The following is a 21259-nucleotide window of genomic DNA, read 5'->3' on the forward strand; positions in this document are numbered from 1 at the left end:
TATCTTTAGACATCGGTGATATCTATTCGAACCTAAATGTAATCGACCAAAACCTTTATTTATAGAGACATGTTTGGATGCCCTAAAGCTGCCTTCGTGACAAAAACAGTCAATCCCTAAGCTCCCGTTAGTCTGTTAACGTTTGAGAAACGTCAAGGGCTTAGACTTGAGTTTTCATTAACTTAAGGAGATTTCAGGAATTAGATACAAATGTAAGCCCTAACAACTGAGAGAGCGCCAAAACCCAAATACTCACATCTTAATACTCAAATTCGTCAAACATTTTCAAAGCTTGAGAAAAAATAATGGTTCGAGCTTCAAAGAAGAACGATAATGGCGAGAAATCAACAAATCAACCACCAAATCCAGAAGCAGAAGAACGCAAAAGACTTAAAAAACTCGCATTCACTCAAAATCTTCTTACTCAAACACCAGCAAAATCTTCTACTCATCTCAATCCATCAAAAATTGTAATCAAACATCACGGAACAGACATACTGAAGAAATCACAACGAAAGAATAGATTTCTCTTCTCATTTCCTGGTCTTATTGCTCCTATTAATGGTGGTAAGATTGGTGAATTAAAGAATTTAGGAACAAAGAATCCTATACTTTACCTTGATTTTCCTCAAGTAAGGGTTTAAACTCACTCATTTTAATTGTTTTTGTAAAAACCTAATAGATTATATGTTGTTAGTTTAGGGTTTTGATTTTGTTTGTTATATTGTGATGGTGTTTAGGGTCAAGTGAAGTTATTTGGTACAATTGTTTATCCGAAGAATAGGTATTTAACACTTCAGTTCTCTAAAGGAGGGAAGAGTGTGATCTGCGAGGATAACTTCGATAATATGGTTCGTTGTTTTTCTCTGCTTATGCTTTGATTCAAAGTTGAATTCTTGTAGAAATTTGATTGTCTTTGAATTTATTATAATGAAGAATTGGATTTACTTGAGTTTTGTGAGGATGGTAGTAATTAAGTGAATATGAAGGGAACTAAGCCTCATGATTAGTAAGAGGCAAATAGAAGACTCAGGGTACTTCAAATCCTCATTAATAATTTTGAGGTTGTGTACATCATGTCGCTTTTCGGTAAAGGAATTTGGTGCTATGATAAACTAAACCAACCAATTTGGACCTTCAGTCATGTTTTCGACACACATTGTACCATAGTGATTTTCTGTTGACTTGGGGAGACGTCTCTGTGGCACGATTCTAAGTAAATGTCCCGATGCCGTAAAATGTTGGTCCAATTCAACACCATCCACTAATGAATAAATGGGAAGCACCTTGTGTTTTCTTTGTTGTGATTTTTCTTATTGTCTTTCAGTACTTTTACTTTTCCGGCAGAACCTCACAGTCACATACCCACACACGACATGTATATGAGCAGTGGCATACTTTTTGTTAGTTTAAGAAACACAATTAGTTTCATCTGTCTATATATCGTAGTATGTGATCTTATGGTATGTGTCAAAGATATAGGTCTTTCGTTTTGATTTTTGCATCTTTTCATCTTTCTATCCTACTCTTTTATCATCAATAGCATCATTCATTTGTCACGAAAAAATATCTCATGGAATGTGCATCTACTTATTTAGTTCTCATCACCTGAAACCATTTTTTGATAGATTGTATTTTCTGAAGCATGGTGGATTGGGATAAAAGATGAGAATCCGGAAGAGCTCCGACTAGAGTTCCCTAAGGAACTTGTAGAGGTTAGCTTTTGTTCGAGTTAGCTTATTGAGTTGTAGCACTCGAAAATCTTCATAATTTTTTTTTTCTCTTTTTTCAAGGAAAAACATGCGAACTGTGATTTTAAAGGTGGTGCTGGTGCTAGTGCAATAGGTGAAGAAAAGTCAGTTAATAAACCTAGAGGGCAAAAGACTGAACCTCTGTCTTCCAGTGTTACCCCGGATGATGATATTTCGGAGGATTCTTGTCCTTCAATTGAAAAAAATGTGGTAAATTTGACGGAATTGACACCAGTTAGACAGTCGGCGAGAACAGCAGGGAGAAAATTCAAGTGAGAGCCTTGCCTAATCTTTCAATAATATTTATTATCTCTTTTGGTTTAGATGGAAAACAGACTTAAAGTTGGAGGGGCTCTGAAAATGCCAATATCTTTTACTATTGTAAATAATAACTCAGTCGATAGGCTGATTATTCATTGTGTATAAATTACCTGTCAATTGCCCCTGACTAAACTGTTTAAGTATTTTTCTTCTCCTATTATAATATTTAGATATTTGAAGTTGTTCCCTTTTTTCGTTGGTTAGTTTTGCAGATTCCTCATCTGGAGATGATTCTGACGGAAGCGACGAACGACGTTCTGAGGTACCCATAACTAAGGAAAAGGGAATTTGTGAGAAAACTGAAGAGGCTACGCCTAATGCTTGTCCTGAAAATATCCAATTTATAATACTAGTAGTTTCTTCTGATAGCTATGACTCTGTGCTCTCAGACATCTTAGCATATTTGAACTTATTTCTTTTCTAGAAATTGTTATTTTGAGTATTTTCATAGACAAGCATAGATGTCTGTTTTACATCCAAACAACTATTGATTCCTTAAGTAGCAGCACAGACTGAAGGTTCCGATTTGGTGGTTGATGCTACTTATAGTGTGAATAGTGCAGCAAAGAAAGATTTGTCAGGAAAAGATCAAAATTGCTTGTCATTGAACAAATCCAAAGAGATATCTTCAAGTAAGCGTGGTCCACTTGTTCAAGCTACTATTGCTACACTGTTTCAGAAGGTGGTTGTAAAGGTAAGTGCTTAAGCTTCAATTGATTACTTGATTTGTAATAGATGCAGTTTTCTTCATGTTTCATGTGTAAGAAAGCAGGTTTTAAAAGTTATACTTGTATATTAATGACCTATTCGCCACTGAGAAGCGAGAAGAAAAAGGAGCATGTGCGCTCTATAATGTTTTCTCATGTTATAAACTTATGTCTTATCTGATAAGTCATGCAAGTTTTGGCATAAAACGTGAAGCACAGAAAGATATCTGCCTGGTTGGCTGGTTGTTATGCTATCATAAGTTCATGTACCTTGGGGGTTGGGAAGATCATAGGGTATCTTAGATTAGAACTTTGCTTTTAAAGACAAGTAGGACAGAGGTGGTATGGATAATGCAACTGTATTTAGTGATGCCGTTCACAAAATTATCCGAGTTTTCCTGTGATCGCGTGGCCAACAAAGTAAAGAATTACTAAAATGGAATGCCAATCTCACATGCCTAAAAGTTTAAAAGTTAGTATTTTTGTTCTTGTAATGCCATCATCTTTCTCATACAGTTTTGGTATTTCAGAAATCAGCCGAAAGTGTGAAGAAATCTTCAACAACAAAAGGTTGCTACTTAAACTGATTGCTTGCGTTTGTAGTTGTATAGTCTTAATATGGGAAAATGTAATTTAAAGCAACGAGTTGTTGATTCTTTCTAGCTTCAGGGCAGAAGTTGAGCAATATTGGTTTGAAACGGAAGCTTGACCTAGCTGAAGTAAGTAGCTATCGTTTTCTTGTCCTTTGATTTCCTTGGGTATGAATTGATTTTCCTAGTAAAATATACTGACGAGTAGGTCAATTGTGAGAAAACCCACTCTCATTAACTATTTCTTATTAGTTTAGTTGCAATGTTTCATAGCTCAACGCTGAAGTGTTACTTTTACAGGATGAAGGGCCCAGCACGAAACGGACAGCAACAAAGAAGAAGGCTGGTCAGTGTTATCTTTCATGTTAGCATATGCTTTATGTATTGCTAGTTTTGTAACTGATTTGTTAGTTAACTGATTGCAGAAAAAAGAACTGTGACAAAGCAAAAGCAGTCTCAGGTACTTTTATGATGAACTTAAATGCGTCTTCATTTTTGGTTCCTTCCGGGTTTTAGTTTTAGTGATCGATTCCTGCTTTTGTTGCTTAGACGCTTTTTCAAATTTAAATATTTTCTGTCTGTGAAATGTAATAATAATAATATCCCGTTACTGCTCTTTTGTCACTAGTCTTCTATACTTTGCCACCGAGATATCTTGTAAACTTGTATAACTAATTAACTACACTGGAATCAAATTTTGTGCCGTCGTCGTGAATCACTAATGACAAGTGAGAGATTGAACATAAAAACAACTTTCACAAAAAAACTGTTAAAAGAAGTTCTGATATTGAAAACAACGGACTTCATGAAACTCATTTGCTTTTAAATTATGTCATTCATGACTATTCGGGAATAGGTTTGGACGCTCTCCTCTTTTTTCTCGTTTCTCGATTATCAACTGACACTATCATAATCATTGTAGGTTACAGATGATTCCATAGAAGACATCTCAAGTGAATCATCAGAGGTTTGTCTGTTTTTCCTCTCGTCCTCTTTTATGTCCATTTAGCCATGAAACGGTAGAACTTAAAATCCCAAATATAAGAACCTGTTATAGCAGAAGTATCAAAACTTCCAGTTCTTTAGGCATATCTTCATTTTAATCCGCTTTCAGATTGCTTTCACAATCTCATTGAATTTTATTTAAACATTTCCTACATAACCTTCAATCTGTTATCAATCTTATTTCACCTCTGAGTGAAATTGAGATACGCAATTAACATGTAAGATCGCGGAATTAATTTTTATTTTTTGATATACTTTTCAGGGTATCGGCGATGAGGATTGGGATGCTTGATACTATGTGTCTGTAATGGGTATGGCCCAAATTAATTTCTCGGGTAACCTGCGTGCTTTTATTACTGTTTAAAGCAATGCAATGTCATAGGAAATGAGATAAATTCCTTCTTAGTAAAATCCATATAGCGAAACATAAAATTTGTGGGCTTCTGACTCCAGATGGATCGACTATATTTCATTGGTGGTACTGTACTCTATTTTCCGGTTCTAAACAGGTCTTTGTGTAAAAGTGTGTACTTTTGGCGGCCGTGAATACGGTTTAGGTTGGGGGAATACAAAGATTTGGGTGGAAACAATGTGAGGGGACGTGTAAAGTCCCACATGGGAAAAGGGGTACTCATATAGTATCATTATATTCTTACACGTAATTTGGATTTTTACCTGTCCTTAATGCAATGTTCAATAATGGATGATTATATTATCTTTTATGTATTGTTTGAATTCGATTACTTGGTCCATAATGATAAGTAGTAAATCACTGGATTCTCAAAAACTATTACAATTCAAGTTTGTGAATTCTTAGTAGTTTCTACATTGTTTAAAAAATATTTTAAATCTGGTCTATCTCCAAATTTTTTCATAGTTTAGATTTATTCTATGAACATAAAAATGCTTCATCTTAAACACTTTAAAAGAGTTTGATTCAGAGGTTAATGTTGCATTTTTCTGGCCACATATTTTTGGTGTATATTTTTTTTGAAGATGTCAATGATTTAAAATCAGAGGTACAAACACGGTAGCATCAATACCTTGGGCATGGGTTTGAGTCGAACTCAACATAATTTCAGCATTTGCAAAAAAGAAAAGAAAAATATTCTAAAATCTGATTCTTGTCAATTCTAATATACACTCGTATTTAAATATCTATTGTTCAACCATTTTTGACATTCTCCAAAGCGAAAATACTAACTGCATTGAACTTATGAAGTCCTAGGATTTGAAAACCAGAACCTCTGCATCGATGGAATCCGTCGGGATGCCTAGGCTTTCCATAAAATAAGATTGCTACTCCATCTCGCCCTTCACCAAGTTAGTGATGTCTACGAAGTCCTTACTCAGTCCGAAGAAGGGAAATTTTGAAGGGCTCAAATTGTTCTCGGCATACTCATACCTGCACATATAACTCATGTGATAGAACGAAAAGAAAAAAGACGAAGTCGAAAGGATTACTTTCTTTTCTGACGACTTAGTCGTAGTGATTTAGACTCTCACCTCTTTTGAGTTCTCGTTTTCTCCTAACACTAGTCTAATGATTCTGGTTAGGTATCTCTGCAAACGTAAAGAAGATACGGCTAGGTCGAACAACAGTCTTGGTTTATTTCCGGTAAGCCGTAGAATCTGGTTTGAGCTCCATACCATCAACCAGTTCAGACTCGCAATGCTTGAGAATCTTGAATTGAAGTTGTCCACAAAAGAGCCAGAGTTGTTCTCAAAACTGTGATATTATTTCTCAAACTCGTATCTGATAGACTTTCTTCTTTTGTGCTCTTCTGGCTTCATGGCTGTTTCGAAAGCTGAATCTTCTCACTGTTCTACTCTGATCTTTCAGCTTCTGTGATTCTGCTGTTCTTTCTTCCTACAATATATTCCACATTTCTACCAATAGTCCAGACAAGAACATTTTCCTTCTTTAAAATGGTGGAATCGGTTTCGATCCCTCACTATTATCTCCCTCTGATAAACTTTTGAAATCAATTTAGTGGCATCGTGACAATCTGTGCAAAAACGAAGGTTCTTCACAACTCGGATAATATCATCTGGACCAGAATGTAACAAACCATAAGCTATTGCCAGTTTTTCACTGTGAATGGTCAAAGCATGTTCTTTTTCCTCTTCTTCAATATCGAACAAAACTTGGTTTGTATCAGCCAAGTACCCAACAACAGTTTTCAGACGTGAAGAAATCTCGGACAGTTTCTCATAAATGAAATCTGACTCGGGGTGTGTTCTGTCGCTTGACACAAACCGGTGTACAATTCCTTTTAACTCTATCGTGCTCACACCTGGAATTTTGGCAACCTTTTTGTTTTTCATCAGTTTTCTAACCTTTCTTGCGTCTTCCCATCTTTTTGCAGATGCATATATGTTGGATAGGAGCACATACCTAGTGAAGGCCCACAAAGAGAAAGAAAAGAAAGTAAAAAATACATCAAAAAGGGTATAAAAAGTTAAAAGTTACGGTTTCTTAACAATTTTGATTGTTTTGGGGCCAAACAGTTTATTGGTCAAAATATGAGGCTAAATGGGCGACTTAGTCAAATATTGGAGCCCAAATGGGACTCCACCCTAATTATTTTCTCAAAATTAAGGGTGTCACAATTAGTTTAAAAAGGACTGTGATGAAGTAATAATCAAAATCAATGACCTATTAGCGGAAGTTACAATTTCGTTAATTCTTACTGGTCAAGACTCTGTCCAGTGACTTGAATCTAGATATAACGTAGATTATGAACTAATAAGAAGGTAAAGAAATGATCAGAACTGAACAAATCGAACACAAATAAGGTAGTATGAAACTAGAAGGTCAGCTCCTGCATAGAGATTATAATGAGAGAGACCGCGAGACACATCAAGCCTTGTGAAAATTGGAAAATGGGGAAACTTACCGGCCACTGTGATGAGGCTGAAGATTGAGAAGTCGTTTCCCTACATTTTCACCCACTTCGATGTTACCATGAATCCTGCAACCACCAAGTAATGCCCCCCATGCATTTGAGTTAGGCTCCACAGGCATGTTTTCTATTAGTTCCGCCGCTTCCTCAAGAAAACCAGCTCGAGAAAGGAGATCAATAACACAACCATAATGCTCAACCTTTGGGTCAACTCCGTAAGTTTTACTCATACATGCCAGTAAATCCTTCCCTTCCTCAACCATACCGGCATGACTAAATGCACTAAGCATAGCTACAAAAGTTATATCGTCAGGATGAAAACCTCCTTCTTGCATCTCCTTAAAAAACCGATGAGCTTCCTTTGCATGCCCATGCATCGCCATCCCCGCTATTATGGTGTTCCAAGCAAGCACATCTCTATGTTCTATAGAATAAAATACTTGGGTAGCCATGGAAATGCTCCCACATTTTGCATACATGTCTACAAGTGCAGTCCCCAGGACAGTATTTATAGAGATCTTATGGTCATTGATGTACCTGTTGGGAAGTCATATATTAGCTTAATATGAAGTTGAAATGTTGTTGTTTATGACCAATATACTATTGTTTGTTATCGACGCTAAGGATACCTAAAAACTGTGAAAATGTGCTTTGCTTATCCAAGTAGTTGGGATTGACCGACCCACCCAACTTGTTGAACAAGATCAGGGTAGCCCGAGCCAATCGGGTACCGAACCCCTGATTAACTATTGTATATGAAACTTTGAGTTGTTGGAATTTATTTTGAGTCGTTATAGTAAAGTTTGTGGCTATGTAAAAAGAAAAATATGTCTATACAGTGAAAACTCAGCCGAGTTTCGGCGAAGTTATTCAGCTCGGGTCTGCGGGCATCGAGGATTGACCCTTGCCCGAACCCGCCGCAAACTGCTTAGGCTTATTAGTACTCTTCAGCTTCCATATGCAAAGCTGCTAGTATAACCTAGCCCAGAAACAAAATGAAGTATTCTTGATTTGGAAAAGGTTTGACACGATTTAATACCAAATCTTGTTCCAGGTACGGGGATTACTAAGATCCAGACTTGTTTCGTGGTACCAAATACTTGTTTCTGGACCATATATCATACGCGAATGTGGAAATAGAATGCATTCTAAATTATACCTGCGTAGGCGTTCCCCCTGATCCAAAGCCCCTAAATGAGCACAAGCCGACAACAGACTAACAACGGTAGCCTCTGTTGGTTTTATATCAAAACTCTGCATGTCATCAAATAGGACCAGAGCTTCATTTGATAACCCACTCTGTGCATAACAAGCTAACATTGCATTCCACGAAACTACATTTTTTCGAGGCATCTCACGAAAAATTCTCCGAGCTCCTTCAACATCTCCACATTTAACATACCCTGCCAACATAGAATTCCAAGAAATAATACTTCTTTGAGGCATTTCATCAAACAATTTTTTTGCCTCTTCAATATCCCCTAACATTGCATACCCATTGATCATTGTGTTCCAAGAAACCACATCTTTGCAGATCATTCGATCGAATACAGATTGAGCAAGCTCCATTGATCCAGATTTGACATACCCATCAATCATAGAGTTCCAAGAAACAACATCTTGCTCAGAACAATCATCAAACATCTGTTGTGCTGAATCCAAATCTTTCCCATTTGAGTACATATGAATCAATGAACTCTGAATATATGAATCAGATTCTAACCCGCATTTTATAACATGGGTATGAACTAAAATTCCAACCTGGGTCAATGAAGAATCAGTACAGGCTTTAATTACAAATGGGAAGGTAAAATTATTGGGTTGGAACCCTTTTTGTAACATAGTTTGGTACATTGAGATAGCTTCATGAGGGGTTTTACTTAGAGATAAACCTCTAATGAGTGAATTCCAAGTATAAATTGTTGGGTCATGGAGCTGATTGAAGAGGGTTTTGGCATAATTTAAGCATCCATTAGGTGATATTGCACAAAATGAAATTAACTTATTAAGTGAAAAGGAAGATTCATATTGAGATGGGTTTTCTTCAATAACAAGTTGGGCATGGATTTGTTTGAGTTCTCTCAAGCTCTTGCATGATTCCAAGAAGGAAATCACAGGATTTTGGAATACAATCTTTTTTGTTGTAGAACATAAAGTGCCATTGGTCATGGAACAGGAATTTGATGGGGGAAGGAAATCACACGACTTTATAAATTGCCCTAAATTTGAAATATTTTGGTGAACAGAGCTAAATAGACCGCATGGTGAATGGGGTGTGAAGTATTTTCTTTGGAAAAAGAGTAGATTTTTTAGGCAGCTAATATGTGGGGGGAGAAAATTGGCACAATGAGGACCGTCTAAATGGTAGATGGGAAGTTTTACAGAGAGCCTTCCATAATTTAATTTAAAATTTTCTTTTAGAGAAATCGACTACGTTGCAAGGCGTTGATATATAAAAAGGTACGGACAAATTTATTACATTATTTATACTAATAATAACCCAAGTTCAATATTCTTCAAATTTACACTTCTATTGGATCGAATGTGGAACATCTGCATTGCAGAATAATGCATTAACCAACTGAGCTACCAGTTGTTGGCTCCATAATTTAATTGTTAAAGGTGCATCTTTCTTTCACGAATAGAGGCTGCCTCTAATACTTAAAAGTGATATTTTTTTTTCTTCGTCTTAACCTTCACTTTCGCCGATGAGTGTCACCTTCGTCGGTCGTTGGCCACCACATACCGTCATCGTTTCTTTTGTCTTCTTTATAGGCCTTCTTCTCATCTTCACTATCACCAACCTTCAATTTTTATTTATCTTTGAGAAAGTTCTCCCCTTCTTTTCCTCTAGTGGGAGGAGGGGGGTTGGAGACTCTTCCATCAAAGAAAGGTTTTCCACCACCAAGAGAAGGGGACCCGTCTCTAATTGGAGGTTGTTTCTTCGTTTTTAGCTAAAGACTGAGGGTTGGTAGTATTGAGAAAAATAACCACTCCAGATTAGTTATAAGTCTAGTTAGAGTTTTTCTGTAATGCGAAAAACCAAGATCTTAAGATGCAATGGTGAATAAATAGACATAACCACAAAGTAAATAAAGAATAATGACATGTAAGATTTATAGAGGTTCGGAGCAAGTCCCTACGGCCTCTTTCAGTCACACCAAGCTAATTTACTATGAACTTGGAGATAAAAAATACTCTGGGTTAAGTCAACACTTGGTTGCCTAAGTGGTCGATATGTTGACATAAACTCCAAAATCTTGGAGGTCTCAGGTTCGATTTTTAGAGGAGGGGGGGGGGGGGGGGGGGGGTGTACATGATTATTGAATTTGGATTATCAAAGGTATAAAAAAAAGTTTGTCAGGCTTTAGGCCTCTTTAGTATGTCATTGGGCTTTAAGCCTCTTTCATCCGTAGTTTAACTTCGGTGGTTATCGTGCCTCTCACGACTTGATGAGGTATCAATGTCATGTAATGACTAACGTAGATCGTAATACATATTAAAAAAGAATGCACACTCGAGTTAAATAGAGTTTTGACAGAGAGTGTTGAAATATTGAGAAAGAGTAAGATGACATGTTTAGCAATAAAAACTGAAGTAATTAGATTTATTAAGAGATGAAGAGGGGGAGGTAATGAAGGAGGGTTAGATAGAAGGATGAATGATTCATTCATTGCTAATGATACACATGTGATCCTACTCATATCCTGGTCATCATATTTATGCATTAAATTTGTCTTACCTATATCGTTGTGTTTTATATAATAGGTTTATCCGTGAATGCAAGAAACTTAAATTCTATTTGTTTTGGAAAAGAAGATGAAGAGAGATGTAGATTAATAATTTATTTGTTGATGAAATAAGAGTCATTTTCCATCCAAATAGCCCCTAACCAGCTTCCTGCCTAGCCCCTAACTTTATGAAAATTGTCAGAGAAGACGATGAGGTGGCAAGAAGATGAGGTGGCACAGAGATGTTATGAGATGTAGGAGAGAGAATGATGACTGGTTAACAGTGTTTTAACGGTAACTGAAAAAAGGGGCCATCTTGAAATTTTTGATAAAGTTAAGGGCTGGGCAGGAAGCTGGTACAAAATTAGGGGCTATTTGACAAATAATTACAAAGATGAATAGCAAGAAATTAATTGGAGAAAGGATACGATGAAAAATTGAGCAATTAGATTTATTAAGAGATGAAGAGGTAGAGATAATGAAGGAGGGCTAGAGCATCCCCAAGACTCAATATGAAAAATTCTAAGTGTCACCTAAGAGTTTTTGAGTTTTTTGCGAAACTCAATTTGAATCTCAAAATGATTTGCTCATTTAATGTTGAGATGTCTCAAGAAGAAACTCGGTATTTGAGTTTTCTTTTGAGTATCTCAATTGTCTTAATCAGACCACGTTATATATTAAATCAGTATGAAACTTTTCTTTAAACGTACTTACATAAAAAGTTTACAGAAATTCAATTTAGCCACATAAGAAAAAAAATTCAATTGAAACTTGACATATAAGATCAGTTTAATTTTTTGTTTTTAGTTTCACACTGGAGATTACTTTGAGTTTTTAACAAAAAATATTCTCCAATGATGTGGCAACAATAAATGTTTATATACTTAAAAGAAAACTCAATTGACTTACATCATCATTTTATACATTAAAATAAAAATAAGAGTAAATTTAAAGTAAAAGTTGAGTTTTTTAAGTGTTGCAGTGGAGAAATATTTTGAATTGAGGATCTCAATAGGGTTGCCTAGGAAAGAGAATCTCAGTTCATACTTGACACAATTGATTAGTTGAGTTTTTGTTGAGTGTTGCATTAGAAATGCTTTTAGAGGGAAGAACGAATAATTCAGTCGTTGCTAATTGAAAACATGTGATCCTACTCATATCTTAGTCATCATATTTATACATTAAATTTGTCCTAGTCATATTCATGTGTTCTCTACAATAAATTGAAAAGAACCAAACCTCTACTTGTTTAGAAGTGGAAAACTTTTATGAAAATATCTGTTAACAAAAGCCTAAGTAACCGGCAAAGCCAGTGAATCAGTTCAGAAACCATTAGTGAAGAGATTAGGGCCATACCTATGTTATTCATGTCATCAACTATATAAAACATTAATTAGAAGAATAATAAGTTTACGGAAATATTTATCAAACGAAATCCTGAGACCCGACAAAGCCAGTATCTCAATTTAGGTGAAAAGATTAGGGTCATACTTATGTTATTCATGTCATCAAATATATATTCCACTAATTAGGCCATATTTATGTCATCATTTTTAAGATATATGAGAATTGGTACGGAACACAATTTAATACTTACTTGTTAAAAGTATAAAGAAACATTATGAAAATATTTGTTAAATGAAATCTTAAGTAACCAAAAAAAAAGCCCCTATATCAATTTAGGTACTATAAATGAAAAGATTAGGGCCATATTTATATCATCATTTTTTAGATATTGGGATTACTACAATCATTGAAGAGAATCCAACATTCAATTGTTAGAAGTATAAAGAATTTATAAAAACATTTGTCCGATCACAAAATCTTTTTTGACCGAAGAAGCCACGGAAGTCAATTTAGGTACCATCATTGAAAATATTTTGTGAAGGATATTCTTACACAAAGTATCTCTATAGATTTTTCTCAAAATCTTCTCACTTATCTTATTCTTCTTTCCACTACACCAAACCTTGTATTTTGTCCTATAAATAGCCCAAGTCTTAGGTTACATCTTACATAGTACTACTAGCTAGAGATCTAAACTTTGTAATTCCAAAAAAAAAAAAATTGCAATGGCTATGAATGTTGGTGTTGTCTCTTCAACAAGGTTCATTTTGAAGGTTATGGTTTTCTTGCTTTTGAGTGTGATGGCCATGGGAGGAGGAGGAGTTAGAGAAAACAGAATATATGGATGCCCTTGTCCTCTATCCCCACCATGCTGTCGACCAGCAGACCCAATGGAATTCATGGGTGCTTTGGAACCAAACCATCATGAAGCTGATCCACCTAAGCTCAACTAAATTGCTAACTTATCTTGCTCCTTTGAGTTTTCAATAATACATTATGTGTGATATGAGTTTGGTGTGAACTAAATCTATGTCTACAAATTATGAATAAAAAAATTTTATGGTTATGTTTGTTGATGTGTGAATGATAAATTTTCAAGTTGTTTACTTCAATAGTTGAACTATAACTACTTGCAACAAATATTTTTTTAATGTCATATTTATTTTTATTAAATTGATTTGTAGCATCGAAAAGCAAAGTAGATATCCTGTATTTGTCGTGATCATAGCCCGGTAGCAAGAGAAAAATCTATGAAACGATACAAATGCATAAACCACGTTTGACATTTCGATTAATACTCCTTAGAGAAAAAAAAAAAAACAAGATATACCCAAAAGGATAATGCTACTTCAGTTTTTTTTTTTTTTTTTTTTTTGTTGAACAATAATGCTACTTCAGTTTTAGATATCAACATCTGATATCTTCTTTCTTTCAGTATAATTTCAAAGGTGAACACTGTATTTACACGTTGGAGCGTTTGATTCTTAGAGCATCTCCATAAAATCTAATTAATAAAACATTAATGATGTTACATGTGAAGCTTTAATAGGGGATCTCTAAGTCAACAGTTGGTAGCTCAAGTGGTTCCAAGGTGTTGACATAAACTCCAGAAAGCCCTGGAGGTCCCAGGTTCGAATCACCAGAGAAGGTGGAATCTTTGGTTATTTGAATTGGGATTATTAGGGTGTAAATAATGTTGTTGGGCTTTAGGCCATGTCTAGTTGGGCTATAGGCCCGGTCTTGTGAGTGTTTGAGTGGGCGGTTATCGAGCTTATCACATCTATGATGTATCAAGTGCCAAATGTAACGACATACGTTGATCGTAGTCGACTTCCAAAAAAAAAAAAAAAAAAAATAGGGGATCTCTAATGATTTCATCTTAGGTTGCAAAACAAAGATTCACTACTTACTTTGCCTCTCCAGCAAAAATCTTTGAAGTTCTTTTGTTTCTTTATGTGACAAAAAAATATATTGTAATAGATTATAAACTAGCTTTTTTTTTTTTTTGATGAAGAAGATTATAAACTAGTTGATGAAAAAGTTATGAAAGAAAGATTTTTCTTCCTCTCTACTCAATATTTGATGACGGAGAGATATCATCCTCAAGGATGCACTATCTATTTTAGGAGGGGAAAATGTTCTAACCATCGAAAAATTAAAACTGATTTAGGAGAGAAATTCAAATCAAGGACTCACGATAAAAGGTCAAATTTCTTTGGATTTCACTCTCAAATGAAGAGAAAGTCGGATCCCTAGTTTAGATTTCCCTCTCAAATAGGCTTTCGGTGGCTCTAACATGATTGAATTTGAGATTACTAGGTCATAAATAATGTAAATGAACTTTAGCCATAGTTTAATTAGACTTTAGGCATGTTCTTGTTTAATCTGACAGTTTCTGTGCTTATCACATCTTTGATGTATCTCGCCATTGTATTGAGTATCGTGTATCGAAGTCAAATTCAAATTAAAAAAGGTCAGCGCTTTGGGGAAAGCAAAATAGTTTCCGGGGTGTGAAGACTTGGTCAAAAGTTAGTCAATTTGTTTGACAATTTTATTTTGTAAGTTGTTAGAGGGAAAAATAAAAAAGGCCAGCGCTTTGGGAAAGCTAAATAGTTTCCGGGGTGTGAAATTTTATAGGGAATATGTAAAATTTTAGAAATTTTCTAGGGAAATAAAAAAAAACACTCCACCTCACCTCACTCTCTCTCCACCTAACCTCTCTATCTGTCTTCTCCGACACGTTCGCCGGCCGAAAAAAATTTCCGGCCGGCGACCTTCAACGTAAAAAAAAAAAAAAAGATTTTTTTTTTAATCTCTCTCTGTAAATTTTCTTTTTAATATCTCTCTCCTCTCTCTCTCTAGATCTGGTTCGCCAGATCTGGTCTGCGAACAGACCTAGATCTGGTTCACCAGATCTAGAGAGAGAGAGAGGAGAGATTTTTGTTTTTTTTTTAGAGGGAGAGATAAAAAAAAATATTATGTTTGAAGGTCGCCGGCCGGAAAATTTTCCGGCCGCCGACCTTCGACGGAGAAAACGATGAGGTGGAGAGAGAGAAATGAGGTGGAGAGAGAGAGGTGAGGTGGAGAAGCTATTTTGCTTTCCCCCTAAATAAAATTGTCTAACAAATTTGACCAAGTCTTCACACCCCGGAAACTATTTAGCTTTCCCCAAAGCGCTAGCCATAAAAAACCCCCACCTCACCTCTCTCTCTCTCTCTCTTCACCTCATCTTCTCTCTCCACCTCATCTTCTCTCTCCACCTCATCTTCTCTCTCCACCTCATCTTCTCTCTCCTACCATTCTCTCTCTCTCTCCAATTAGGTCGCCGGCCGGAAAAATTTCCGGCCTGCGACCTAATCGGAGAAGAGAGAGAGAATGGTAGGGAGAGAGAAGATGAGGTGGAGAGAGAGAGAGAAGATGAGGTGGAGAGAGAGAGAGGTGAGGTGGAGGGAGGTGAGGTGGAGAGTTTTTTTTATTTTGAACTATATTCCCCATAAAATATGTTGTCCCGGAAACTTTTCAAATTTTTGCATATTCCCTTTAAAATTTCAAACCCTGGAAACTTTTTTGCTTTCCCCAAAGCGCTGGCCATAAAAGAATCGGGAGTGCTACATGTACAAAGTCCTTGACAAAATTCTTGACTTAATGACTCATTTTCACTAAAAGACAAAAGTAGATCAAAGTTTTTCAAAGTTTGACTTTGATCGGGACCGTTCACTTAGCATTTTGTCAAGAATCTTGTCAAAGATTCTTTGTACATTTAGCATTTCCCTAAAAGAATAACTATAAAATGAGGGGGCAATGTTAGAAAGGGGTGTCCCTCTACCAATTAGAGGTCCATGTACACCAAATAGGGGTCCCTTTACTAGGCACAATTCTTCTTGAAATAAAACACAGAGAGGGAGGTAAAATGATTGTTTCATGGAGGAAGAAGTAATATGATAGAAACGAAATTAGGTCAAAATAAAGTATGAACTCTACAAAGAAATGTTCCGTTCAATCTTTTTTCGAGAACCCAAATTCCTTTCTATTTGCAGAACATTTCAAACATTTGTTAAACCCTCAAAAATCTCAGAAAATTTGGCCATGGAAGAAGAGAAACTCTCACATTTCCTGAAGAAATGTGCTGAAACTTCAGATATAGATCATGGAAAAGCAATTCATGCTAAAATTATCAAAGAACCCTCAATTTCCTCACTTTTCCTTCACAACCATCTTCTTAATATGTATTCAAAATGTGGAGATGGAGTTTTAGCTTTCCAACTATTCGACGAAATGCCTCACAGAAATGTTGTTTCTTGGTCTGCCATTATTTCAGGTCTTGTTCAACATGGGTTTCATAATAAAGCTCTTTCACTTTTTGGGTTGATGAATAAAATGGGTTTTAAGCCTAATGAGTTTACTTTTGTTAGTGTACTTAATGCTTGTTCGTTTACCCATAATTCAATTCAAATGTATCAGATTTATGGTTTGATTATTAGGTTAGGTTTTGAATCGAATGTGTTCTTGACAAATGCATTTCTTACTGCTTTAATTCGGCATGGGAACTTACTTGAAGCAACTGAACTATTTGAGAAATGCCCACAGAGAGATATAGTTTCTTGGAATTCTATGATTTCTGGGTACTTACAATATGCTTATGTAGAAGTCCCTATATTTTGGTGCAGGATGAATAAAGAAGGGGTAATACCCGATAACTTCACATTTGCGACGATTCTTACAGGTTTGGCAGCACTTTCTGATCTTAAAATGGGTTTACAAGTTCATGCTCAACTTGTTAAGTATGGTCATTTAGATGAAATTTGTGTCGGGAATTCTTTAGTCGATATGTACTTAAAGAATCGGAGCTTTGTTGATGGTTTAAAAGCTTTCAGAGAAATGCCTGATAAAGATGTTATTACTTGGACAGAAATGGCTTCTGGGTGTTTAATGGGTGGAGAATCAAGTGAAGCATTGAATCTTATTGAAGAGATGAGGAAATCGGGTATTAAACCGAATAAATTCACACTAGCAACTGCATTTAATGTGTGCGCGAGTTTATCTTCATTAGAAGAAGGTAAGAAGGTTCATGGATTGAGGATTAAGCTTGGGGATGAAGCCGATGTTTGCGCGGATAATGCTCTTCTTGATATGTACGCAAAATGTGGGTTTATGGAAGGTGCATCTGGGGTATTTCGATCAATGAAAGATCGATCAGTAGTTTCTTGGACTACAATGATCATGGGTTTCGCCCAAAATGGTTTTGCTAGAGAAGCTCTTGAGATCTTCGAAAAAATGATAGAAGAGCAAGTCCGTCCCAATTATATAACCTTAATCTGTGTTCTATATGCATGTGGACAAGGAGGGTTTATCAATGAAGGTTGGAAATATTTTTCATTAATGGAAACCGATCACGGGGTTTCTCCTGGTGAAGATCATTACGCATGCATGGTGCTTCTTCTCGGAAGAGCAGGAATGATTAAAGAAGCTGAGGCTTTAATAGAAGGTATGCCATTTAGACCTGGTTTACTAGTTTGGCAGACATTGCTTGGTGCTTGTAGAGTTCATGGAGATCTTGAGACTGGAAAAAGAGCAGCAGATGCTGCTCTTGCATTGAACAAAGAAGATCCTTCAACTTATGTTTTGTTATCGAACATTTTTGCCGATTCAAGTAATTGGGATAGTGTTGGGAAATTGAGAAAAATGATGGAAACTACAGATGTGAAGAAGGTACCTGGATGTAGTTGGATTGAATTGACTGGGAATCTCTAATTTTCTCTGTACTCATAAGATCAGTTCAAGCCCTGTGATCAACCGATAAGCTCTCTAATAGGCTAATGCCTTTTTTTAGATTATCTGATAAAGCCACTTATTAGCTTCTTGGTTGGGGAAAAGTTTATGTGGTGACCTTGTCCTTAGGGTTGTTTCATTTTTCATGGAAACAGTAAGATTCGGACACTGGCATCTCCCAATACGAACGTACATGTTACCACTCGACCAAATTGCACTTCATTTATTGTTCGGACACGGGTATCTCCAGTAGAGACACACATGTTACCACTCAACCAAATTGAGCTTCATTTCTTGTCCGTTATCTTAAGCTTTTGCTCAATGATATTGTTCACAGGAGAAATTTCATATCCTTTTTGCTCATGGGACTTCATACAACCAACAGATTACTTGGGGAACCACCAAACTGAAAATTGTTGTTTCACATGTGATTAGAGGAGATGTCTTATTTCTTTCTAGGGGTATTTTTGGAATTTTGATGCCAGTGAGCGGCCCATCTCCGGGAGGACTTTTTTGGTGTAATTCTTCCCTGTATCATGTTAAATCTATGTCTTTGGGCTTTAGGCCCGTTTAATTATTGGTTTCTTCCCTGTATCGTGTTAAATCTAGGATTTTTGAGGGAGAGGCCCAAAAAATGGAGGGTAAATAAGCATTACCCCCAGCCCACAAAAAAAATTAGAACCCAGTCCAAATTGTCAGGACAGCTCACAGTTTCCTGGTTTTTATTTTATTTATCCCTCTTTTACCCCTCCACGGGAAATTTCTGTGTTTTCTGACAATCTGACGGACGACAGCGAATCAATTAATTCCCCGTACATGACGTCATGTCAGAGAAACATTCAGATTTTCTGAAAATTCAAAAATGGCGCCATTTTTTGACGAAATTTCAGCCAATTTTTTTGGATCCCTCCCATTATATTTTGTTTCAACTCCTTCTTTCTTCTTATTTATACATCCAAAAATCTTCTTTTCATCATTCTTATTTTGTTTTTCACATTTTATCTTCTTCATCTCTTTCAATCTCTAAAAACATAAATTTTCTTTTCTTTCTCTCTCTAAAAGTTTTATTTTCTTATTTTTGAATGTCCATCATTCTTTTTTCTTTCACATTTTATTTTCTTCATCTCTTTCAATCTCTAAAAACATCAATTTTCTGTTCTTACTCTCTCTAAAAGTTTTATGTTCTCATTTTTGGGTATTCATCATTCTTATTTTGTTTCACATTTTATCTTCTTCATCTCTTTCAATCTCTATAAACATCAAAGTTTTCTGTCTCTCTCTCTAAAAGTTTTATGTTCTTATTTTTCTTCTTCATCACTCTTATTTGTTTCACATTTTATCTTCTTCATCTCTAAAAACATCAAAGTACATAACCAAATGTCCAGTGCACAGAACCATTTCCGGTACAGGAGAAAATTCCCAGTTCAAAAGTGTCCAGTACTAAACCAAATGACCAGTACATAGAACAATTCCCGGTGCACAAGAAAATTCCCCAGTACAAAAATGTCTAGTGCATAACCAAATGACGAGTACACAGAACAATTCCCGGTACACAAGAAAATTCCCACTACAAAAATTTCTAGTACATAACCAAATGGCTTGTACACAGAACAATTCCCGGTACACAAGAAAATTCCCAGTACAAAAATGTGTAGTACATATCTAAAAAATGACCAGTACACTAAATAGTTCCCGGTACACAAGAAAATTTCTTTATACAAATCAATGAAATACTACCAAAAATGAAGAAATTTGTTGAGATTGGAAAGAGATCAGAAATAAATCTGGAAAAAAAGAACGAAATTTGTTGAGATTGGAGAGAGAAATATGTGTGGGAGAAAATAAAAAAGAAATAAGAAATAAATCTGGAAAAAAGAACGAAAATGGCAAGTTGGTAAATTTTGTAATGGCAATTCTGTAAATTCATGGAAAGTACAAGGTTTAATGTCAGGTGCGTCAGACTATTTTCCAAAAAAATTCGAATTTCCCGGGAATTTTTCGATGGCAATTTTGTGAATTTATGGCAAGTACACAGTCTGATGGGAGGCGTGTCAGATTACTTGTCAGAAATTTTCGAGTTTCCCGGGAATTTTTCGATGGTCGTTTCGTAAATTTCAAAAAGAAGAAGGGTGTTTCGGAAATTCCACCCCTAGCCTGACTTTTTTGGACCTGCCCCTCATTCTTTATCTGCAGTGGGCCTGATACATATTGTTGGGCTGATTTTGGGCCTTTTGCCCAACCCCTCTTAAATCTATGTCTTTGGGCTTTAGGCCCGTTTAATTATTGGTTTAATTTAGACGGTTGTCGTGCTTATCACATCTTGATGATGTATCAATGTCTTGTAACGACTAACGTTGATGATAGGCGATTTCTCAAAAAAATAACTTGTTTTGATTCTTAGTTTCCCCTCAAAAGGTCTCTATATGCTAAATTATCTCTTTTAAAAAGAAAAAGTGTTCTTAGGAACAAAAAATAATTCAACTGGATGCGTGGTATAAAAACGGAAGTTCATCATCTAAATCCTTCACAAATAAAAACTGTTTCATGTTGGATTTTACCCAAAGAGCAGTGAGAAAAAAATACTTATTTCTCTACTAAATTTTCACAAAGAGGAAATATTAGACTATGTAATTACATTGAATAACATACGATGATAAACCATACCCCTAAGGTATTTCTACGATCTCTTGGCTTTTGGAGGATATATACAACTATCGAAATACGAATCTAGATAAGACGATCCACATCAAAAAGGAAAGATGGAGAAAAAGATGAGTATGTTCTCTAACTACTTACAAAAACACAAAATTCTTCCCGAGGTGATGGTGGACCTATAACTCAAGTTTGCCAGCTGATGCAGGTGAAGAATCAGAATCCGGCAACTGGGTCTTACTAACACATACCTGTACAAAACCAACTGCACTCACACACACCTCGTACTTGTACCGCGGTGGTGGAGATTTAAGCTGCTCCCATCGTCGTGGGGATTGGGTGAGTGATGGTGATGATGGTGGCAGTGAGAGTGGTCGTGGTGGTGGCCGTGGCGGCGTTGATCTGTGCCTAGAGCGAGGTTGTCGTCGACGAAAAATACTAAAAGCATTAGTATTATCTGTTAACAAACTCACAGACAAC

General features: G+C 36.0%; 3 protein-coding genes across 6 annotated transcripts; 2 read left to right on the forward strand and 1 right to left on the reverse strand.

Moving 5' to 3' along the window:
- The first annotated feature begins 134 nt into the window (after positions 1 to 134).
- On the forward strand, positions 135 to 5096 carry RHL1 (root hair initiation protein root hairless 1 (RHL1)). 2 transcript variants are annotated; one of them, XM_086640901.1, is made up of 12 exons: positions 135 to 632; positions 741 to 851; positions 1629 to 1715; positions 1794 to 2023; positions 2277 to 2404; positions 2582 to 2766; positions 3310 to 3349; positions 3443 to 3498; positions 3670 to 3715; positions 3795 to 3829; positions 4292 to 4336; positions 4637 to 5096. In XM_086640901.1, exons 1-12 carry the CDS (start codon positions 306 to 308, stop codon positions 4664 to 4666), a joined length of 1320 nt encoding a protein of 439 aa, XP_086497027.1. In that variant the 5' UTR covers positions 135 to 305; the 3' UTR covers positions 4667 to 5096. The 2 variants fall into 2 exon arrangements, with proteins under 2 accessions (XP_086497027.1, XP_086497033.1); XM_086640907.1 differs by having other exon boundaries at positions 3449 to 3498.
- Positions 5097 to 5429: 333 nt separating this feature from the next.
- Positions 5430 to 9699, reverse strand: LOC147563816 (pentatricopeptide repeat-containing protein At5g66520-like). Of its 2 annotated transcripts, XR_015225347.1 has the most exons (4): positions 8440 to 9699; positions 7275 to 7817; positions 5881 to 6772; positions 5430 to 5779 (listed from the first exon to the last, which is right to left on the reverse strand). XR_015225347.1 is itself a non-coding variant. In XM_086640888.1 (3 exons), exons 1-3 carry the CDS (start codon positions 9447 to 9449, stop codon positions 6265 to 6267), a joined length of 2061 nt encoding a protein of 686 aa, XP_086497014.1. In that variant the 5' UTR covers positions 9450 to 9699; the 3' UTR covers positions 5430 to 6264. The 2 variants fall into 2 exon arrangements, 1 of the variants encoding a protein (XP_086497014.1); XM_086640888.1 differs by having other exon boundaries at positions 5430 to 6772.
- A 6462-nt stretch (positions 9700 to 16161) lies between these two features.
- On the forward strand, positions 16162 to 20445 carry LOC147563817 (pentatricopeptide repeat-containing protein At1g50270-like). Of its 2 annotated transcripts, XM_086640937.1 has the most exons (4): positions 16275 to 16676; positions 17026 to 18158; positions 18214 to 18691; positions 20398 to 20445. In XM_086640937.1, the coding sequence occupies exons 1-2, from the start codon at positions 16594 to 16596 to the stop codon at positions 18107 to 18109; spliced, it is 1167 nt and encodes a 388-aa protein (XP_086497063.1). In that variant the 5' UTR covers positions 16275 to 16593; the 3' UTR covers positions 18110 to 18158; positions 18214 to 18691; positions 20398 to 20445. The 2 variants fall into 2 exon arrangements, with proteins under 2 accessions (XP_086497055.1, XP_086497063.1); XM_086640929.1 differs by having other exon boundaries at positions 16162 to 18158.
- Positions 20446 to 21259: the final 814 nt, after the last annotated feature.

This window comes from Eschscholzia californica, unplaced genomic scaffold (genome assembly GCF_041429995.1).
Source record: "Eschscholzia californica isolate CP2 unplaced genomic scaffold, dmEscCali1.0.p SCAF_1, whole genome shotgun sequence".
Lineage (NCBI taxonomy): Eukaryota > Viridiplantae > Streptophyta > Magnoliopsida > Ranunculales > Papaveraceae > Eschscholzia > Eschscholzia californica.